The sequence below is a fragment of the Heterocephalus glaber genome, unplaced genomic scaffold (assembly GCF_053883595.1).
Source record: "Heterocephalus glaber isolate CG9 unplaced genomic scaffold, H.glaber_assembly_v1.0 deba00001608, whole genome shotgun sequence".
In the NCBI taxonomy this organism is placed as follows: domain Eukaryota; kingdom Metazoa; phylum Chordata; class Mammalia; order Rodentia; family Bathyergidae; genus Heterocephalus; species Heterocephalus glaber.
This window is the reverse complement of record NW_028258379.1, coordinates 29244799-29265828: the sequence shown is the minus strand read 5'-3', so window position 1 is coordinate 29265828 and position 21030 is coordinate 29244799. Positions and strand designations below refer to the sequence as shown.

General features: G+C 45.3%; 2 protein-coding genes across 4 annotated transcripts in view; both read right to left on the bottom strand.

Moving 5' to 3' along the window:
- Kcnk13 (potassium two pore domain channel subfamily K member 13) overlaps nt 1-20390 on the bottom strand; it is a 107054-nt gene extending 86664 nt beyond the window's left edge. The window contains exons 1-3 of one of the 2 annotated variants that reach the window (XM_021245223.2): nt 19834-20390; nt 18397-19419; nt 17824-17943 (exon numbers count right to left, since the gene is read on the bottom strand). In XM_021245223.2, coding sequence (XP_021100882.1) covers nt 17824-17943; nt 18397-18730 — 454 coding nt within the window. In that variant the 5' untranslated portion in view covers nt 18731-19419; nt 19834-20390. The remainder of the gene's footprint in view (nt 1-17823; nt 17944-18396; nt 19420-19833) is intronic. The other variant, XM_004837075.4, reaches the window with a different exon arrangement.
- Nucleotides 20391-20557: 167 nt separating this feature from the next.
- The window catches only part of Tdp1 (tyrosyl-DNA phosphodiesterase 1), a 95901-nt gene continuing 95428 nt past the window's right edge, over nt 20558-21030 (bottom strand). The window contains exon 16 of one of the 2 annotated variants that reach the window (XM_087195463.1): nt 20558-20993. In XM_087195463.1, the coding sequence (XP_087051589.1) occupies nt 20746-20993 (248 nt within the window). In that variant the 3' untranslated portion in view covers nt 20558-20745. The remainder of the gene's footprint in view (nt 20994-21030) is intronic. The other variant, XM_087195469.1, reaches the window with a different exon arrangement.

Sequence of the window (21030 nt, the reverse complement as noted above, 5' to 3'; positions counted from 1 at the left end):
AACATCTTTTAAGACAAAAAGACAATAACGTGTGCCACAGGTCCGCTACCACTGCCCTAGATCCTGCCACCTCTGAAAAGCCCCTCCTATGAGTGCATGAGGCTTTGGGGGAACATCTAGATATAAGCCATAACAATCAGTAATGTCATATACAAATGCATTGATCACAAAAATATATACAAAACTAGGGCCCTGGGTTTTATTTCCATTTTTACTAAAATACTGACAATCTCAGGGGCTGACCCCCGCCCAGCCCTCACTTAAATCACGGTTGAACAAAGTTTAAACGAAAGTTCCACTACTTACGAGCTATGTAACTTCTGGTAAACTAACCACTGTGCTTCAGTCTTCTCACTCAACGAATGGGAAAATACTAGTCCTGAGTTACAGAATGAGAGATGATCTATGTACAATACTAAATATAGGATCAAGGAAGAGGAAAAACTGAGTACAGGTCAGCTGTGAGAATAAGATTCTTGCAAATTGGTTAAGAAAACATTTAAATTTAAAAATGTCCAGTACCTATATATATTTATAATTTAAAAATTAAATATTGGCTTTACAGAGCTGTTGTTTAGCAGATAATTAAAAATAATCTCCACATCCTACAATAGGAGAAAGAGTTAAATTACTGAATATGTGTACTGAGGCTGTGTACCTTGGTCAACCTTAGGAAGAAGAACTATAGATAAGCTCTTCTCATTTTATGAGTTTATAGTATTATTCTGATACTAAAAGAAGACAAAAACATAAGAAAAAAGATGAATAGCTTTTTGTTTACAGATGCAAAACTCCTCTATAAATTATTAATGAGCTGAATGCAAAATCATTCCAAAAGGATTATACACAATGACCAAGTGGCATTTATTCCAGGAATCTAAGACTGATTTAATGTCTAACAATTAATTAATGCAATACACTATAGCAATAGCACAAAAGATAAAACCACAATAGATACATGAGAAGAATTTGAGAAAACACTAACATCCCTTTGTGATTTAAAACACTCAACAAACTAGAAATAGAAAAGAACTTCCCCAATCTGATACAGGCTATCTATAACTCTGACACCAAACTCCACAGTCAAAGACTAAAATTTTCTCTCTAAGATCAGGACTAAGGTTAAGAAGTTCATTCTCACAGCTTCATTTAACATTCCACTAACAATTCTAGCCAGACATAAAAGAAAAGATGTACATTTTCCAGACTGGAAATGAAGAATTAAAACTATCCATAGGTGCTCAATCCCTATAATCCCAACACTTGGGAATCAAGGCAAGAGGTTGGGGAATTCCAAGCCAGCCTGGACTACACAGCAAGACCCTGTCCCAGAAACCCTACCAACCAACCAACTAACCAGCCAACAAAGAAACAAACAGCAAGAACTGAAAACCAAAATCAAACCAAGCAAAAACAAAAACAAAACACCAAAAGCTATATGATCCTGTATAGGAAATCTTAAGGAATCCACTAAAACATGATTAGAACTAATATGTGAGTGCAACATCATCACAGGATAAAAGATCAACATACAGAAATCCATTCTGTTTCTATACACTTAAATAACAATCAAAAAGTAAAATTAAGAAAAATTAATTTACAATAGCATTAACATGTTCACAACAGGGTTGTCATTCATATGTCCCACTGTTGGGCAGCTTGAACCACCAGTGATACATGTACAACTGTCCCAAGGGTGGCTTTTTATTAACTGCATTAGTAAAAAGGATTGATAAAAGTGATTAGATCTGTTTGTACCTGATGGGACAGTCATACATATACCTCTGGTGGTTCAAGCCAGTGAGAATGTGTTAAAAAGAATAAAATAAGAAGTTAGCAGAAAAGTACAAAACAAAACTTATACTCTAAAAACTATAAAAAAATTATTGAAAAAATGGAAGGATCTAAATAAATGGAAACATCTCATGTTCATAGATTGGAACATTTAACATTGATAAGAGATAATATTCTCAAATTGAGCTACAGATTTAATGTAAGGCTCATTGCAGAAACTAATAAGACTATCTTAGACTCATACGGAGATTTGAGGAGCCCAGAATGGCCAAAACAATCTTGAAAAAGAACAACATTGGAAGATTCATGCTTCCTGATTTCAAATTTTACTATAAAGCCACAGTAACCAAGCTACAGGCTTTAAGAGAAACATACAGATCAATAGAATTCAGATCTAGAAATCAACCCTCAGGCTGACGGTCAACTGATTTTTGACAAGGGTGTCAAAACAATCCAGTGGGAGAAAGAACAGGCTTTCCACCAAATGGTGGAGAACAACTGCAGATTCACATGCAAAAGAATGAAGCTGGATCCATACCTCATATCACATACAAAAATTAAGCAACGTGCAGAGCACACACCTACTATCCCAGTTACTTAGGAGACCGAGGCAGGAGGATCAGTCTTTTTTTTTTTTTATTAAATTCTTTAATTGGTACATTGTAGGTATACAACACAATTACATTTCTCATTGGGAATTGTACCTTTACATAATGCATCTTGGTTCTTATTTTTTCCCCATTCCTAGCCCTCCCTTCACGGCCCCACCCTTCCCTATTTACAAAGACTTTATTTCCATTTTTTCCACTTCTCATCATTTTTCCTTTCCCTTCTTTCCTTTCCCCTGCCCCTCCCACTACCCCTACCCCTTTGGACCTTTTCTTCCTATTTTGCATTATCGATTATTCATTCTAATCATTGGTACATTTTAGGTATACAATATAATGACATTCATCATTGGAAAATTTGCACCTTTACATAGTCTCTCTTGGTTCTTATTTTTCACCCTTGCCCAGCCCTCCCTTCAACCCCTCCAGTCCTCCCTATTTACAAAGATTTTGTTCCTATTTTTCCATTTTCGCATATTAATCCCATTCCCTTCTATCCTTTCCCCTAGCCCTCCCACTTCCTTCCCCTTTGCCCCTTTTCTTCCTTTTTCACATTACCTATTATACATTTAGTCCTTATTTACACTTTCAGTTTCTCACACCAGAGAAACTATTCAGTATTTATTCATGTGTGTCCTATTTATTTCACTTAAGAGTATCACCTCAATGTGCATCCACTTAGCTATAAATGTCTCTAATTTCTCATTTTTTATGGCTGAGTAGTACTCCATTTTATAAAAAAAAACACATTTTCTTTATCCAGTCTCCAGATGATGGGCATTTGGGCTGTTTCCAAGTTTTAGCTATTACAAACTGTGCTGCTATGAACATGGGCACACATATATCACTGTGGTATGACTCTTTTAATTCTTTGGGGAAGATCCCCAGCAGTGGAATAGCTGGGTCAAATGGGACTTCCAGTCCTAGTTCTTTGAGGTATCTCCATACTGATTTCCACAGTGCTTGCACCCGTCTACACTCCCACCAGCAGTGGAGCAGGGTTCCTCTTTCCCCACAGCCCCGCCAGCATTTGTTATTGGTTGATTTCATGATAGCAGCCATTCTTTCTGGAGTGAGGTGGAATCTCAGCGTTGTTTTCATTTGCATCTCTCAAATGACCAGTGACGTTGAACATTTTTTCATGTATTTATTTGCTATTTCTACTTCTTTGTCTGAGAAATGTCTGTTCATTTCAGATGCCCATTTTTGGATTGGGTCTTTAAATTTGGGAGGTCTGATCTTTTGAAGTTCTTTATAGATTTGAGATAGTAGACCTTTGTCTGAGGAAGAGCAGGTGAAGATGTTTTCCCACATTGTGCGTTGTAGGAGGATCAGTTTTGAGGCCAGCCAACTTAGTGAGGCCTTGTCTCATCAATCAACCAGTCAATCATCAATCAATCAATCAGGCTGGGGAGGTAGCTCAGTGGCAGAGCACTTGCTTAGTATGCACAAAGCCCTAGGTTGATCCCCAAACTAACCTCAAAATAGAACAAACCTGAATGTAAAAGCAAAACTACAAAACTCTTATAAGAAAACGTAAGTACAAATCTTCATGACCTTGGATTAGGCGATGGTTTCTTAGCTGATACTGAAAGCATAAACAACAAAAGAAAATGTTCAATTGTATCTCGGCAAAATTGAAAACTGTTATGCTCCAAAGGATCCTAAGAAATAAGTAAAAGACAGCTCATAGGAGGGAGAAAATATTTGCAAATTATATATCTGATAGGGGACTAGAATCCAGAATTTATCTAGAATTTATCATTATAGAATACAAATCATGGGGCTGGGGATTTAGCTCAGTGGTTTCGCGGCCTGCTGAGCAAGCACAATGACCAGAGTTCGATTCCCGGTACAAAAAAAAAAAAAAGAATACAAATCAAAACCACAACAAGATATGTTAATCTACTAGGATGACTATAATAAAAAAAAATGAAAATATAGCCAAGGATGTTGAGAAATTGGAACTCTTGTATGCTGTGTTAGGAACATGAAACAGTACAAGCACTTTGAAAAACAGTCTAGCAGTTCTTGAAAAGGTAAAGCATTCAGTATGAATCATTCAATATGATTCAGCAATTCAGAACCCAGGTATATACATAAAAGCTTATCAGTGGTTACTTCTAGAGGGTATGCTGTCGCCTGGGTCTGAGACGAGCTGAATGCGCTGCTGGGAGTAGGCCTGGTGAGGAGGTGGCCCCCAGGGATGCGACCTGAAAGGGGTGCACCTCCCTCCTGGCTCCTTTCTTCTCTCTCTGCTTCCTGGCTGCCACAGGTGAGCAGCTCTGTCAAACTCTTTCCCCATGCTGGTTCTGCCTTAGAGCCAGCCAACTATGGACTGAAACTTCTAAAAAACGTGAACCAAAATAAATCTCTCTTCTTAATATATGGGTGTCAGGTACCATGTTTCAGCAATGAGTAAGGGACTAAGACGGTAGGATGGGGAGTGAAGGGACTATAATTTTTTTACTTTAAAAACTGAGGACATTTGAAAATGTATTCAAATGCATGTGCATTACTTTAGGATTTGTTAAAAATGGGGAGAGGAGGACAGCCAGATGTAGGCCGGGGATTTAGCTCAGTGGTTCCGCCACTTGCCTCGAAAGAGCAAGGACCCAAGTTCGATCCCTGGTACCAAAAAAAAAAAAAAAAAGCCAGATGTAGTGGTGCATGCCTGTACTCCCAGCACTACGGGAGGCTGAGGCAGATCACAAGTTCAAGTCCCACTTGGGCAACTTTGCAAGACCCTGTCTCAAAATTTAAAAAAAAAATGTTTTAACCTAGGGATGTAGCTCAGTGCAAAAGGTCCTAGGTCCTTACTTCAATCCTCAGTACTTAAAAAATATATTTTTAAAATGAAAAATCCACCACGCATTTAATAATTCAAGCTTGAGTTGGATGGAGTTTTGACAGAGAGGAAAACACACAAAATTGTGTGTTTCTAAATTTTGTCTTTGGTCTGGAACTTCTCAATTAATAAAAATCACTATGTATTTTCCCTTTCTAGAACTTGGAACTTTTTTTCTGCAGTGCCAGCATCCAGCACAGTACCTTTCACAGTGCCTGGAAGGCTGAAGGCAGAAAAAAACTGAAGGGCTCAGCATCCTGGCACTATCTGGACAGTCTGGGGTATCACAATGAAGCATGAGATTAGGGCATGGTCAGCTGGCTGGGCACGTGGCATGACCTGTCAATCATGGAAATCCAGGACACATGTGCACAAAAACAGTTCCAAGCCCTGAAAGGGAAACCAATCAGAAAATGCTATCTTCAATTCTTCTGGCATGAAATCAAGCAGGTTTTTGATAGGACAGCCTAGATCTGATGTGAGCCTGAGGAGCGGGGGATATAAAAGATGGTGGCCATTGACCTTGTGGCCACTGTCCTCTCTTTTTAGTGACTGGCTTTCACCCTGCAGAATGTACTTCTGTTCCTACTTTAATTGGCCCACATTCACTCTGCAGAGCATATTTCTTTTCCTGCCTTTAGTAAATGTTAAACCTCATTACCTCTTGTACGCGTATTGACCAATTCTTTGTTCCGGATAAGAATCTGGCTCTAGAAGGACCTCACAGGCCCCCAGAACTCTGGTAACAAATAGAGGGTACCACTGGCAGGGGTCAGGGACGCTGCTAAACATTCTATAGTGCACAGGAAGCCTGACAACAAAGTTATCTGGCCCCAAACCTCAGTGATGCCAAAGTGAAGAGAACCTGCCTCGAGGCCTCAGAACCTTTAAGGAACTGGCTGTCGGCAGGTGAGGTTTTTCAGGATGGGGCAGAAAAGATTAGAATTTTCTTGAGGCATCGGGAAATCTAAAGGAAAATCCTAGGCATTCAAGGAGGGGAGCCGGGGTGTCCTAGACCCCAGCTGGTGGCTGGTGAGACAAAATGGACAAGAGGAGGTTTTATTATTGTCACCATGAAAAGAATGATGATTATAGGCAGCAAAGATCAGGCTTATCCTGTCCTCCTACCACAACTGATCTTATCCGAGACATCTCCATGTCTCTGAACTTCACCCCTGAGTTCCAGGAGTTTTTTTCCCCAAATATTTATCTAGCACTTTCATCCAGGGTCCCTAAGGTTTCCTAAGTTCAGCACTTTCACAACTCAGCTCAGGATCCCTCTAACTGTCCCTGCCTTGGTATCTTATTTCTGATGACAACAGCACTGTCCCCCAAGTGACTCACACTAGCCTATGTCTGAGTTCTACCCTTCCCCACTGCCCCCCTTCCTCCCATCTGCCAAGAATCGTTTGCCTTTGGAAACCACTTCCTTCTTCACTGTCGACTGGATCCTCCCTTCTCTGCCCATACAGGGTGGGGATGTGACCCGGACCTGGACCTGATTCTGGATGCAAACATGACTGCAGGGCCTGCAGAGCTCTTCTCAAAGATGCTGAGGAGACTCTTTCTGAGTGCTGGGTACTGTTTTTTGACACATTACAACCCACAATAAGGCCTTCATTTCCCAGCCGCTCTTGTAGCTGGCTATGACCCTGTGAGAAAGCTCTGGTGACGAAGAGTAAGCGGAAGTACCTGGAATGCTGGGAAGTGCCCGGTAATGGACACAGTGCATGCTCCACCCAGAACTCTCACAACCCCGAGCTGCTGCGTGTGAGTCCATCTGCCATCTCTGCAGGCTTTGCTGCTAATGCCTCATACCTGGAGACATTTAGTGCCTTAGGTCCCTCCACCCCCGGCCACAGGTAACTGACTGGTGTGGGAGCATAAAAGCCCAGTTGCTTGGCCTCAAGGCAGGACAAATACTAAAGTGTCATTAATGCTCCAGAGTTCCATAAAATAACCTCTTGTTTGACTTTTCCCCTTTTCCTTGTTCTCTTGCTAGTCTTTTCTGGGTCCACTTCCTTAATAAATCAGTTGACCCCAAGTCCTTAGCCCACTGCTTTCTAGAGAAACTGACCTGAGACAGAAAAGGAAAGGAACATTCCCTCCCTTTCCCTTTCCTCTACCCTACTAAAGTGTGGATGTGATGGCCAGCTCTCTGACAGCCATCATGAACCCAGAGGAGTAGGGCAACACTGCAGAGCTGAAGAGGCCAGACCCCTGGTTGACTTGGTGCATCACCACACCAGCCCTGATGTGTCTCCAGGCCGTGCACACCTCTTTCCTGACATAGAATAAAATCTCATGTGCTTTCACTACCACTTTTCAGCCGTGAATTCAAAATAGGACATTAGAAATAAAGATACTGTAGAAGGGAGATGAGGAAAATTGTAAATTTAAAATTGTACTTTAAAAACTAGCTTCAGGACAAAGTTACTCAAGGTTACAATTATTTCTTCCTATCTTGTATAGCAAGCAGGAAGCAAAGAGCCATCAAGGGAAGAGGAGGGGTATATATGCCATAAACTGTTTTTGTCCTGCCTTGGAACCAGCCAACTAGGGACTGAAAATTCTACAAACTGTTGAGCCAAATAAACCTTTCCTCCTTGAAGTTGTGGGTGTCGGGTATTGGGTCTCGGTGATGGGAAAGTAACTAAGACACCCAGCAGCTTTTTCCAATCAGCCCCTGGGCCCCATGTTCTTCAGGAACATTTTCCTAATTAAAGAACTAAGAATTCACCCTGCATCCACCACCCCCATGAAATGCTCTCAATATTTCCTGAGTACTTGAAGTTCACCCCTGTGTTCAAAGAATCACTTTCACATATTTCTTTTTCTCTCTCCCTTTCTCCTTTCCTCCCTTCCTTCCATCCTCTTGTGGTACTGGGTAACTGACCTAAGCAGGTTCTTAATTTGAGCTACAACCTCAGCCCTTTTATAAATTTTTTATTTTGAGACAGAGTCTTGCTAAATTGCCCACATGGGACTTGAACTTGTGATCTTCCTGCCTTGGCTTCCTGAACAGCTGGGATTACAGGTGTGTACCACTGTTCCCAGCCACATATTTCTTTACATATCTGTTATTACAGGGCCGCAGGCTCTGAAGCAAAAAATCAAAGCAAAACCAAAACCTCTCCCAATACAGTTGCTTGAGAAATAGTAGAGCATGCCTGTTTCACATGCCAAGATAGAATATCTGGAGCAGAACGTATCAGCAGCCAGGATTAACAACACAGGCCCTACTGAGGGAAATGCCAAATGTAGCATACATTTAGTTTTTAAATTCTGAGCCCTTCAAATAAAGGTCTCAAGATTCTGTTGGGAAGTGAGGTGGCTTATAGGAAAGAGGCCCAGAAACTGAAAAGGGAAATGAGTTGGCCTCATTAATGAGCAAGATTGAATGAAGAAAATCTTCTCGGAGACAACAGAGATAAGAACCATCAAGAACTGTCACATCTGTTACATGATAGGAAAGAATGATACCAAGAGAGGAGCAAAGAGGAACTCCTGCTATTAGACACAGATCCTTAAAACATAGCTGCTATAATACCATTAAAGCCTGCAGACAGCACTCAGACTACACACACACACACCTCTCCACATCTCTCTCTCTATATATATATCTCTATATCTCTATCTCTATATCTCTATATAGATATAGATATTGAATCCAGGGCCTTTGCACTGAACTACATCCCCAGCCCTTTTTATTTTTTATTTTGAGACAGGGTCTTGCTAAGTGGCTAGGTTTTCCAAGCTGGGCTGGAACTTGTGATCCTTCTGCCTCGACTTCCAGAATGCTGGGATTATAGCTGCATGCCACCATGCCCAGCACTACAGAATATTGCCCTTACCCTCTCTCTTGCTTTTTTTTTGGTACTGGGAATTGAACTCAGGGCCTCAGGCTTGCCAGGTAGGTGTTGTGCCACTGAGCTACATCCCCGGCCCTTGTCCTTCCCTTCTGTCTTCATAGCATGTCCCTAATAGTGCTCAGCATGGCACTGAGCTCCCATGCAGAGAGGATGGGAGAGACAATACGACACAGTTCTCGCCAAGGAGCTCTAAGTAGAAGTCAGGGCTTCAGAGAAAGTTATTTTCCAGGGACCAGCTCAGCTGACACCCCTTTGCCTCTTTTTCTGTCTTCCCATCTTGATGGTGGACATGATTCCTGGAGCTCCAAGGGCTGGGACCAAGCTGCTGTGTAAGCCGCCACAGCACAGGGACAGAAGGGCTGGGATACTGGTGGCCTCATAGGACTCGTGTGGACCTCTGCACTTGTGACATGAGAAGAGTTCATTTCCATGGGTGTAAGCCACTGTTCCTGGGGGTTTAAAGCAGCCAGTGCAACCTGCAACTGACATATTTGTCTTTTTTTTCTTTTTGGTACCAGGAATCAAACTCAGGGCCTTGCACTTGCCAGGCAGGCAATGCACCCATGAGCTATATCCCCTGCCCCCATCATTTCTTTTGTAATTACTGAGACAAAGAAACAGTAGGTAACAAACAGAAGCAATAGTCCTGGAGGCTCTGCGTGTGGGCTTAGGGGTAAGAGAAACACCAGGTACCCAGCACTGAAGAAGCAGGAAACCAATAGACAGTTGCTTGTCCTTCTACTCAGTGCTAAGTGGAGCATTATTTTCATACCCACATAGGAAAAGCAACTTTCCTGAAGCTTAATTTCCTTGACTTTATTTTCTGTTTGAAAGCAGAAACAAAGCTTCAATTTTAGTATATGTGCTGCTGAAGTGAGCACAGGCTTAAAAAAAAAATCCTATGGTGTTAAGTAAAAGACCAACCAAAGCCCAAAGGTCCAGATGCATAAGAAGAAAGGAAGTGGAAATGCATATGGAAAGATAAAAAAGACAGGTTCTCAAGACCAGTAAGCAGAAAAGGTTAGGGAGGGAATGGACTCCTGGCTATTACCTGGGATGATACAAGGTAGCTTCCAAGGATGTGAATGTGTCATTTCCAGGCAGTAAGGTACATGGAGGATCTGGGAGGCAGGAGGTTGGAGGAAGTGAGTTGAGCCCAAAGATGAAAGATGCTATATCATCCAGAAAGGGCATCTCAATTTCATTTATAAACATTAAGATATGTGGTTTCCATCCTCAGATAGTTTAGATAAGATTTTCTTCTTCATCACATTTAAAATGACAAAAAGAAAACCTAACCCACTGTGGTGGATTAACTAACGGTCAACTTGTAAAGTCCAGCTGAACTGAATCAGCCTGGTCTGGGCATGGAGGATGCACCCGAGGATTATTGCCAGTAGCCATAAAAAGAGAACTGGAGGGGAAGATCGTGGGCTGTTGATTTTCTAGAAGAAGCTTGCTGTGGATGGTTTCCCTGATGCAAACTTGGCTACTCTCATAAGAGGAGGAGCTCAGGGCCTTGCTGTCGCTGGAAATGGCTTCGGTTCTCGTCAGAGGAGCTCTCATCTTCGCCTTGAGCATGGCTTCCTGGCTCCAATGTAGATCCCTCAGCCTGGTGGCACAAATCCTTCACCCTACTGGCATAGGTTTTCTGCTTCCACCACTGGCCTTTGGGCCTTCCGGGTGCAGATCCTCAATACACACAAGCATGAGACACTGCTCTATGGGATCTATGTCACTGGCTGGATTCATGGAGGACATTATCTTGGACTCTAAGCCTTTAGCTGGACTTTGTGGGACATTTTTGTGGGATCCAGGCCCTTAGCTGGATTGCTTAGGCCTCTAGTGTGTGGCTAATCTCTTGTACTCCTCTGTATTTGACTTTTGGAGAAAATATCATAAAATAATCCTATAAATGATGTGTCCTGTATTAAATATATTCCCTTGCCAAAACCCTGACTACAACACCCACCATAACAGAAGTGCAGTATTGAAAAGAAAAATAAGGAAAGTAGAGAATGAAGGAGAGTAATACAAATGAAACCTAATAGTAAATGTACCAAATTTCTCTACACAAAGAGTCTAAAGCTAGTTAAAAAACAAAAACACAAAAATATGTAAAGTGGTTACTTAAAAATACTAAAAACTACAACTAGAGAGATGGTTTAAAAGTCAACAAATATCTAATAAAATGTACATGTTTAGTAATATCTATGTTTAAAAACAGATGTTAGTGCTGGGCACAGAGGTATATGCCTGTATTTCTAGCTCCTCAGGAGGCTGAGGCAGGAGGATCACGGGTTCAAGGCCAGCCCGGACAACTTAGTGAGACCTTACCTTAAAATAGAAAATAAAAAAGGGTATAGTTCAGTGGTAGGGCATTTGCCCAGCATGCATAAGTCCCTGGGTCCAATTCCCAGTACTGGGGGGACAAAAAGATATCAGCACATAAAGCATGAAGAATAAAGAAAGGTAACACTAGAAAAATAATAAAATTTATGCAAGTGGCAAAGCTACAATACTGAACTTATATGCTCTAAAAAGCATACTAAAATATTATTTTGGGTTTGATAGCCTTGGAGGGTGGTTGTAGATATATTCTCCAGCTACAAAATTCTCTAACATTAGAGAAAAACCAGCTGAAATACATATGTACAGGCACCAGAATACAAAGAAATACTCAAGTAACAGAAAAGAGAATTTTGCAACATGCATATTCTAAATCATCATGTGATAATTTTAGCAATATATCAAAGCATAATTATATAGTCTACCTTTTAAAAAGCAGTCCTTTTGAATAACACTTGAGATGAACTAAAGTGCAAACAGGGAGTATGTGAGAATATTTATCTTAACCATGGAGGGGGCCTGAATTTATGAAAAACTAGGAAAAAACCTTGCCAGTCAGAGAAGTGTTTTTATGCATACCAAAAACTTTTTTTGAGCCAATAAAAGATAGTTGACTGTAGGGCCAAGGATTTAGCTCAGAGGCACTGCACTTGCCTTGCCTCGCAAGAGCAAGGTCCTGAGTTCGATCCCTGGTACCAAAAAAAAAGATAGTTGACTATGATATTCATCCTATTATAAAGATTTGTGTTATCTGAGGGTTTTTTTGGAATTGATTTTTAAGAATTTCTTTTTGGTTTACATCTTGTACTCTGAGTATCCACTTTGAAGGTAACTATTCTTCTTATTATTTGATTTACCACAGAAAAAATCATGGGCTCCTTGAAATACAGTTTCAAAACCCCTGCCTTGGTTGATGGGTACGATCAACACCACTGTGATAGTCATCAGCTGCTTAACACGAGGGAAGACCCAAGACAGATAACCTCGGTGCTATCTTCCACAGAGCTTACAGACAAAGCCAGGAAGTGAAGATTGGAGGTGAAGATCCAGGGCAGGCATGCCAAGTTGTTATGGTGCTGGGAAGGATGTTGCAACTACAAGGGACCTATGAAACATGATGATGGAGGGAAACATGATGATGGAGTTGCCTTCTACATGGCCTCCTGGGAGAGAAGCAGGACACTACTCAAGCCTGGTCCTGTGGTACCACAGAGCTGGTAAGATCACACATCTCCCCTGGGAGTCTGCTGGCTAGACTACTCCTGCCTTCTTATTCTCACAGGGCACCTAAGGACCACCACACCTGAAGAAAGAGGTCATTGTGTCTCTAATTAGAAATTCTTCCCACAAGTGGCAAAGGAAGAAAAAGCAAGGAAGTAACATTTCCAGAGCCAGCTATGAAGAGATGGCCGTGTTATCTCCAGCTGGGTAACTTCAGACAATGAACGGAAGCTCTGAGCCTCAGAACCTCTGCTTGCGACAGGAGAACATTCATAGTGCCTACTCTATGGACTTTTTAGAACCATTAAACACATATAAGGATCTGTACTGAGTTTGGCCTGCCGTGAGAGTGCAGTAAGTTTCATAGGTTTTATTATACACAATAGTAAAAAAGTCACATATAACCATATACCCACCAAGTCAAAATATTTGAGGATAAACAATTCTACATTAATATAGACAGGTGAATGTGTTAGAAAATATATAGGAAATATAAAAGGAAAGAAAAAACAGGACAGTATGTATTTGGGGATGACTGCACTGTGTGTAACCATGACAACAGGAAGGATTAAGAGACTACAACTCTCCCTGTTCCATTAAGAAATGGGTGAGTGCACAGTGAACAATGAACACAGGTGCTTCACCCTCAGGGTGATCAAGGGTCCTATATGAAGAGGTACTTGCATGAACTAACTGTGTTGCTACTGAGCAAGAAGAGTCAGGGCTTCCTGCTCTCCTCACTCCCCGGGGAGAAACCCAGAGCTCACCGATGATCCAAGATTCCAACTGGGGACTTGAACTCCTCAGACTCAACTGATCACCACAGTGTGGCTTTACAGTTAGAAGGTCACGCTCATGGAGCCCGGCATGATGGTGCATGCCTGTAATCCTAACCCTCAGGAGGCTGAAGCAGAAAGATTGTATGTTTGAGGGCAGCCTGAGCTTGACAGGAATCACACAGTTAAACCAACATAGGATCCTCAAAGTGGACAATCTGAGTTTTCCCATGAAATTTTACAAGATGGATCTCAAGAAGGATGGCCCTCTTGTCCCACCTTGAGTGAATGCAAACCCTTCTCAGCTCTTCTCTCTGTCCCTTATTTCCCAGGACTCTGTGTTGGTCCTCAGCTAGGATCCTAAAATCCATCTGCCACTGTGCACATGGAACAATACATTAAAGTGCTTTAAAAACATCTGTGATGGGAAATGTAGAGCAGCTGGAAAAATACTGAACAAAACTTGCTTTCTGTAGGATCTAGATAGGAAAAGCTTTTCTAAACACAAAGATAATGGAGGAAAGTACAAGAAAAAGACTGAAAGGTAAAAGTAAATATAAATGAGAAATATTTCCCTTTCTTTCCTATCTTTCTAAATGATAAATAACAGACCCTGAACAGAAAACACAGGACAAAAAGCATTTAGCCTTTGGATAAGGGGCTAAAATCCTTCACATACAAAGCACACACACACACTAACACACCGTCCTGCTCCAACAGAAAAATGGAGGAAAGAATTAACTAGTTGATTCAGAGATGAACTTTTGAAAAACAGATATTTAAAGTACCTTTTGTAAATATTTAAAAATTAGTCAACTTTAGCATAAACAAAAGAAATTTTAATTATGATTCATTTTTACTTAATTACAACCATATGTTCATCTGTTAATGGTACTATGGAAAGCAATAAGATACAAAACATATTGTAATGATCTTTAGGATGCATCTTTTTGCAACATTTTAATATTTCCAAAACTGAGATGTATCTCACACTGCTAGTGTGTCAGAATTTAACTGGCAGCTTTTCTTTCCTAATGGCATAATAAAATAGCACTTTTCTTTCAATATAATATGATACACCAGACGGTTAACAGTGAATCTTGTTGGATGGTAGAATTATGCGGGTGATTTTCTACTTTTTTACACTTGTCCATATGCTATGGTTTTGTCTCCTATGAAACTCATGTTGGAGTTTTTGAGATATGAAGAGGGTGTAAACTTAATCTGCGTATGCTGCTTAGAGGGGCATTTGGGAAGAGATAAGGATTAGCTAAAACCATCAGTGTGGGGCCCCCATGACTGAATCCTAGTGGCTTTACCGAAGAGATCAGGAGAAACAGACACATTTGCTTGTCTCTCACTATATGATACTCTGTACCCAGGTGGATTCTGCCACCAGGAGGAAATCACCACATATGGACCCCTGACCTTGAACCAGAAATGCGAACCAAAGCACTATTGTGTCACTGGCACTAGAAAATGGACTAAGACACCAACTAGTCTTCTAAATGAATATATATTTCTTTTATCATCAAACACTAAACAAAACATGGTTCTAATTCCGAACCTAATTCTAATTGCCACTTTAGAGCTGTTGGTTATGCAAGATATTTATGTCCTCTCTATCTCAGTTTCCATATTTGTAAGACGAAATTAAGGACTTCCCTGCCTACCTCATAAGGTTTGCACAAATACTTTGCAAAATGTAAAGTGCCATTTGGTGAGTGATTCAAATCTTGATGAATGTGAAACATCCATTAGCACTGATGAGATATTTTTATTTTTTTTCTGAATGGTCATTTATCTTGGATGTTAATTTATAACTTGATATTATAAAACAGCGATCCTCAATTCTTCATTGCATGGGCCTCATATAATTTGATTTTGAAAGCTCTTTCCTTAGCCTTGTGTCCACCTGGAAAAAACAGATTCCCCCAAACAATATCCAGTTCAGTGACACCCAGATTACACACAGAGCAGGCCAAGCCACACACCTGCCAGCTAGCTCTGAACCCACAAGAACCTCACAGGGCAGTGCCACGCCCAGGGCCAAATGGGCACCAGCGGGATTATTTTTGTTCAATTAACATGAATAAAACTCTTGTTGAAAACCTGCTCACATACACTGAGTGGTAACCACAAGGCAGGTCTGAGCATCTGTGTGTCTGAGCTTCCCAGGGGCTCACGAGCACTTTGTCAGCCCAATCCCACCACAGCCCCGTCTGTGGATAATGCTTCATTAACTTGCACCTTCGCACACTTGACTTTCGGCTGGCAAGGAAGCTACCGAGGCAACAGATGAACAGTCTCCTTTCCACACAAGCCCGGGCACTTGTCCCTGTGGAAAGCACGGGGGGCTTGACTTTGTCAGCAACACCACGGCTGAAAGCTGGAGTCTGGAGGGCTGTTACTTTGTGGGTCTCCCCCTTTCAGCTACTGTGAATGATGCTGCCGTGAACATGGGTGTACAAATGGCTGTTGCAATAACTAATGAAGAACAGTGAGTGCTGTTACAATAGTAATGGGTGAAATAACTCAAAAAGCAAATGTAAAGAACGAGGAATTAAAAACAGGCCCACATATGCAATGCTTTGTTCTTTTAAATGTGTGTTCCCTCATAAAAGCTTACGGTTCCTTGAAAGAAGCCCAGAAGGGCAGGCTTAAGAGAAGGCATGGACAGGAGGTAGGTGGGACTAATGGTTAACCAACAACTACAACGTGCCAGACTCCTCTCCTGAAGGATAGGACTCAAGGGGATTAAGAAACTTGGCCAAGTTACTGAGGTAGGACCTAATGTTCCAACTCCAGGCTTTGCGGCCGGGTTCTGTTCTACTTCACCAGGTACATTATCGTATTTGCAGTTCAAAAGCCTGTGTTCCTTCATGACCGCTAGCCCATGGCCTTCTCAATTCCCACTGTCCTGATGATCACCAGTCCATACACAGACCTGCTCCTTCCTCCCTCCACATCTACAGACAGCACCAAGAAGTGGTTTGTGGGGGGAGGATTCAGTCCCCCGAATCTTCCATCAAGACTAGTTCAAATATAATTTAGTAAAAAAAAAATAATAATTCTGTATTTGCTAAGCAAAACACAGCTGACTCAAGGTAAGTATCAAAGCAACACCTCCTAATCAGTCCGTCCACCCCAAACCTCCCCTAGCAGACATTCTAGCCCTGTCTGCTGAGCTGTGGGAGGTGGCATAAAGAGGGATTTGTAGAACACTCCTTAGAGTCCAGCAGAGACAGGGCTGGGGGTGGGACCCATGGGGGCACCACTCCTCCTCCTCCTCCTCCTCCTCCTCCTCCTCCTCCTCCTCCTCCTCCTCCTCCTCCCTCCCCTCCTCCTCCTCCTCCTCCCCTCCCCCTCCCCCCTCTCCCTCCCCCCCCTCCCTCCCCCTCCCCCTCCCCCTCCTCCTCCTCCTCCTCCTCCTCCTCCTCCTCCTCCTCTTTTATTCCCTGCAGGGTCCGGGCTTCTCATCATTGCTGAGACTACTCCGAGATTGTCTTGCCAGATACACAGGTACCATGCGCTACCATCATGGCCCACTGTTGGGCACGGACACCAGGTTGGGCTGGGGGGTGTGAGGGGGGTCACCGAGTACAGAGCACTTCAGATAAAGCCCACCTGTCCCCAGTCACGCCAGTCCTCTCTGTCTGAAGCCAGGAGTACCTAGGTTAACTTTGGGAAGTCTTCCCTGACTGGGGATGGCCCTTCCTACCTGCTGCACCCTCCTCAGCACATCGGCAGATCATGTACAGAACACAGATGCGTGGGAACCTCACAGAGGTTCTCCTTGTCACCCACCTCACTGCCAAGCCCTACTCAAGAGCACAGGGGCCTCAGCTACAGAGCTCCTAGCACATGCCCTGTGCTGCTGCTGCAGCAGCAAGCCTTTTCTCTGCTCCTCATGCTCTGCAAGCCACTTCCTTTCTCTCTGTATAAACTTCCATCCCATCACCACCCTGGACTTCATCCTCCTTAGCATTACTACCGCATGTCCCCAACCCCTAATCACTAGATTATGCTTCAAGGGTGAACAGTCTTCAGGGATGTAGTGCAAACACACACACACACCCCATCATTTCCCTCCTGGAGAATAAAGTCATAACTGAAAGTAACCAGGATGGATCCTTGCTCAAAATTCTCAATGGCTTCCATTGCCTCCTGATATGTTCTAGCCCCTTAGTATGGCAGTAAAGGTCCCGATCATGTAGACAGCAGACCTTCCCAGCTTTACCTCCTTTCACTGCTCCAAGAAGATCAGTTAGCCCATGGCCCTGCGTGCAATTCTCCCTTAACCCAGAGCGCACATCAGCTTTGGGCCCCAAACCCAAATCACACGAAACGCTTACCTTGTTCAGCCCAAAGGTCGCTTGTTCCCTGGTTCTTTCCAGTAGGAAACATTTTTCCACCCTTCACAGCCTCATTCACACTTTTGCCTCCTTTCCATCTGGAATTCTGTCTGAGTTTCTCTAAGTATGAAGTCAGGGACAGAGTTTCCTTAAACTGGGGTTTTCCCTCTGACCAATGACCATGCACAGTCTTTAATAAACGTCCATGGGTTCCTGTTATCGCAAGCCTTCTCCCTAGAATTCATGAACTCAGCCCTGTCTCCATAACCAGACCGAAAATCCCTAGAGCAGAGCTTCTCCAATTTAAGGATCACTTAGATCTCCTGGGAGTGGGGAAAAACGAGCCGCCGACTCAGGAGGTCTGGGGAGGGGCTTCCTTACACTGCTATCTAAGGAGCTCACAGGTGCCGCAGTCCATAGTTCACGGGTAGAGTAGCAGGAAGGCACTAACACCTGTTGATCAGGTAGCAGACAGCTCACCTGATGGAACGGGCAGGGCGCCCCGTGGATGAACCGAGGCTAAGAGGCTCGCTCCTGCCCAGCCGGGAAAGTGGAGGCCTCCGGTTCACTTACCTATGGTGGACACCACGGTGCCCACGAAGTAGAACGCGCCAGTGAAGTCCCAGCGCGGGCGGACGTTGTCCATGCGGATGCCGGCCCTGGTAGCTTCCTCATAGTGGCGGAGGAAGCCGCGCAGCTCCTCGCGGCTGAGGTTGTGGCTGCGACTGAAGTTGGCCAGGCGCTCCTCCCAGCGCTGCTTGGCCTGGCGCTCGTGCGCCAGCTCCAGCGCCGAGAAGACTGCGGCGCCGCCCAGGAGGTAGAGCAGGATGAGCGCGGCGAGGAGCAGGAAGCGCGCGTTGTCCTCGTTCAGGTGGCCCGGGGTGCAACTGCAACCCCGGCCGGCCATGACCTGGCCCCGGGGCCAGATCCCCGCGGGACGGCAGTGGGCGCTGGGGGACTCGCGCCCACGCCCGGGGAGGGCGCTCAGCCGGCTCCCGGACGCCCCACGGCCGGCTCTCCCATGCCCGCCGCCCTCTCCCCAGGCCGCTAGGATCCCTGGGCTGCCGCCTCCTCTTCTCTTGAGGCACCAGATCTCCACGTCCTCCTAGACTCTTGGTTTCGTATCCGCTTTGTCGCCGCCTCCCGCTCCGGAGTTCTCCCTAGCGCCGAAGATGCGAGCGTCCGGGCGCAGAGTCGCTTTTGCTCCGCACGCGGGTGCGCGCGCTGGGTTTCCAGCCTGGCTCAGATTGGGGAGGGGGCGTGGCGCGTCTTCACTGCAAACTCGGCCGACTTAACTTCCCGGGGGAGGGATCCCCAGAAGTCGGCGGGTAAGCGGAGCCCAGTGGCTTCGGTCTCTTTGACCGTCGCTTTCTTAAACCGCGATGGCTAGGACGCGGGGGTGTTTGCTGGCTAAGGAGCTGCCTCCCCGGTGGTGCGTCCTAGTGGCAGCGTCGCCCCGATCCTTCGGCCTCCGGAGCTCAGAAGCACGAGCGGTCCGGAGCCGGCGCACCGACCGACAGAAAGCGCAGACCTGCGTTGCGAGCTCCGACCTTCTGCCCAGCGCCCACGCTTCGCGGCATACGGCAGGCAGACCGGCTGGGGAGAGACCAGAAAGGGAGGATGGTACAGGGGAGCGAGGGAAGTTAGGAGCAGCTCCCTGGGCGCCCTCCCTCCCCTTGCCAGGGCCAGCGCGTCCTTGGCCTCGGAGTCCTGCGCCGGAGCGTCCCCTGCCTCCAAGGGTCGGCTCTGCCACCCAAGCTCCAGAGAGGAGCAGCCAAGGACAGAGCCCCGTGACCGCGACCCCTGAGGGCTCCATCGCTTCCACCGAGCGGCTCCTTAGTGTTTTTGCGCGGCAGGGGCTGGGCGCAGAGTGCACCCCCTACCCCGCGCAGACCACCCGCAGCAAGACCTGCGGTAAACCCGGGGCGCCCTCCCAGGGACCCCACCTCGCCAGGGACCCCACCTCGCCCGGGCCCCCGCTCCGGCACCGCGACTGGGCCCAGGTCTCACCTCGCGGGGACCACCCCTCTGTGCCCTGGCAGGAATACCCCTGAGCTCCCTCCTCTCGAGGCCCGGCCCGGCCCTGCCCTGCGAGTGGGGCGGAAAGTGGAGGTCTTCGCTCTCCGACGCTGCAACAGGTGGAACCGCGCTGCTGCCGGCCGCAACTCCACCCAGTCGCCCGCTTCCCGGGCGCTCGGCTGCCTCCTCTCTTGGTGTCCCCAGCAGACGCCCAGCGCGGGACAGGCCAACCTCGGGCGGCGGTGCTCCCACCCGAGTGCGCACATCCCGAGGGTGGGTGCTGAGGAGGCGGGTCGGAAGCCTAGCCGGCCTGCGTGGGCCCCTGAGGAGCCAGGAGAGGGCGCTCTGTCCCCTTTGGACACATCTCGCCCCCACAGTATAAGCAGCCGTGTGAGCCCCGTGTGAGGGAGATGAAAACGGATGAGCAAATGAATGGATTCATGGGCATCTGAGAGCTAAGCGCAATTTCCAGAGATCCCGAGAGAGTGGTCCCAGGAGAACCCCCCACCCCCCGCTGACACTCAGGAACAGAGATAGAAGGGTTCGCAGTCCCGTTTAGTAAATCAAGTGATTTTGATGAAACATCTCTGGCGAGTTTTTCATCAGAAGCTCAGATACCGCGAGTATTCCTCTCGCTCTGTCACTCACAGATGTCCCTCGTTTACCTAGTCTATCAGAGGCAAGAATTTTAGGGTAATAGTGACCATAGGAGTGTTGTAGTCAGGGTTTGCAAAGGAATAGATTTAATACAGGACACATAATTTATAATATGTTATAGTATTCATCCAAAAAGTCAAATGCAGAGGAATGCAAGAGATCTGTCCACACGCTGTGAACCTGAAGAACCCATGGCAATGTCCTGAACAAGTCCAGCTGAAGGCCTAGAGCCCAAGGCAGTGTCCTCTATGAGTGCACCCAGAGGCGTAGAGGCCAAGGCAATGTCTCATGCAAGTCCGTATCGAGGATCTGCACTGGGCAGGCCCAAAGGCCAGTGGTGGAAGCCAGAAAGCCCGCGCAGGTGGGGTGAAGGGTCTGTGCCACCAGGCTGAGGGATCTGCACTGGAGCCAGGAAGCAACGATCAAGGGGGAGACCAGAGCTCCCCGGATGAGAACAGCAGCCATCCCCAGCGACAGCGAGGACCTGAGCTCCTCTGGCAAAGAGAACAGCAGAGTTTGTATCAGAAAAAC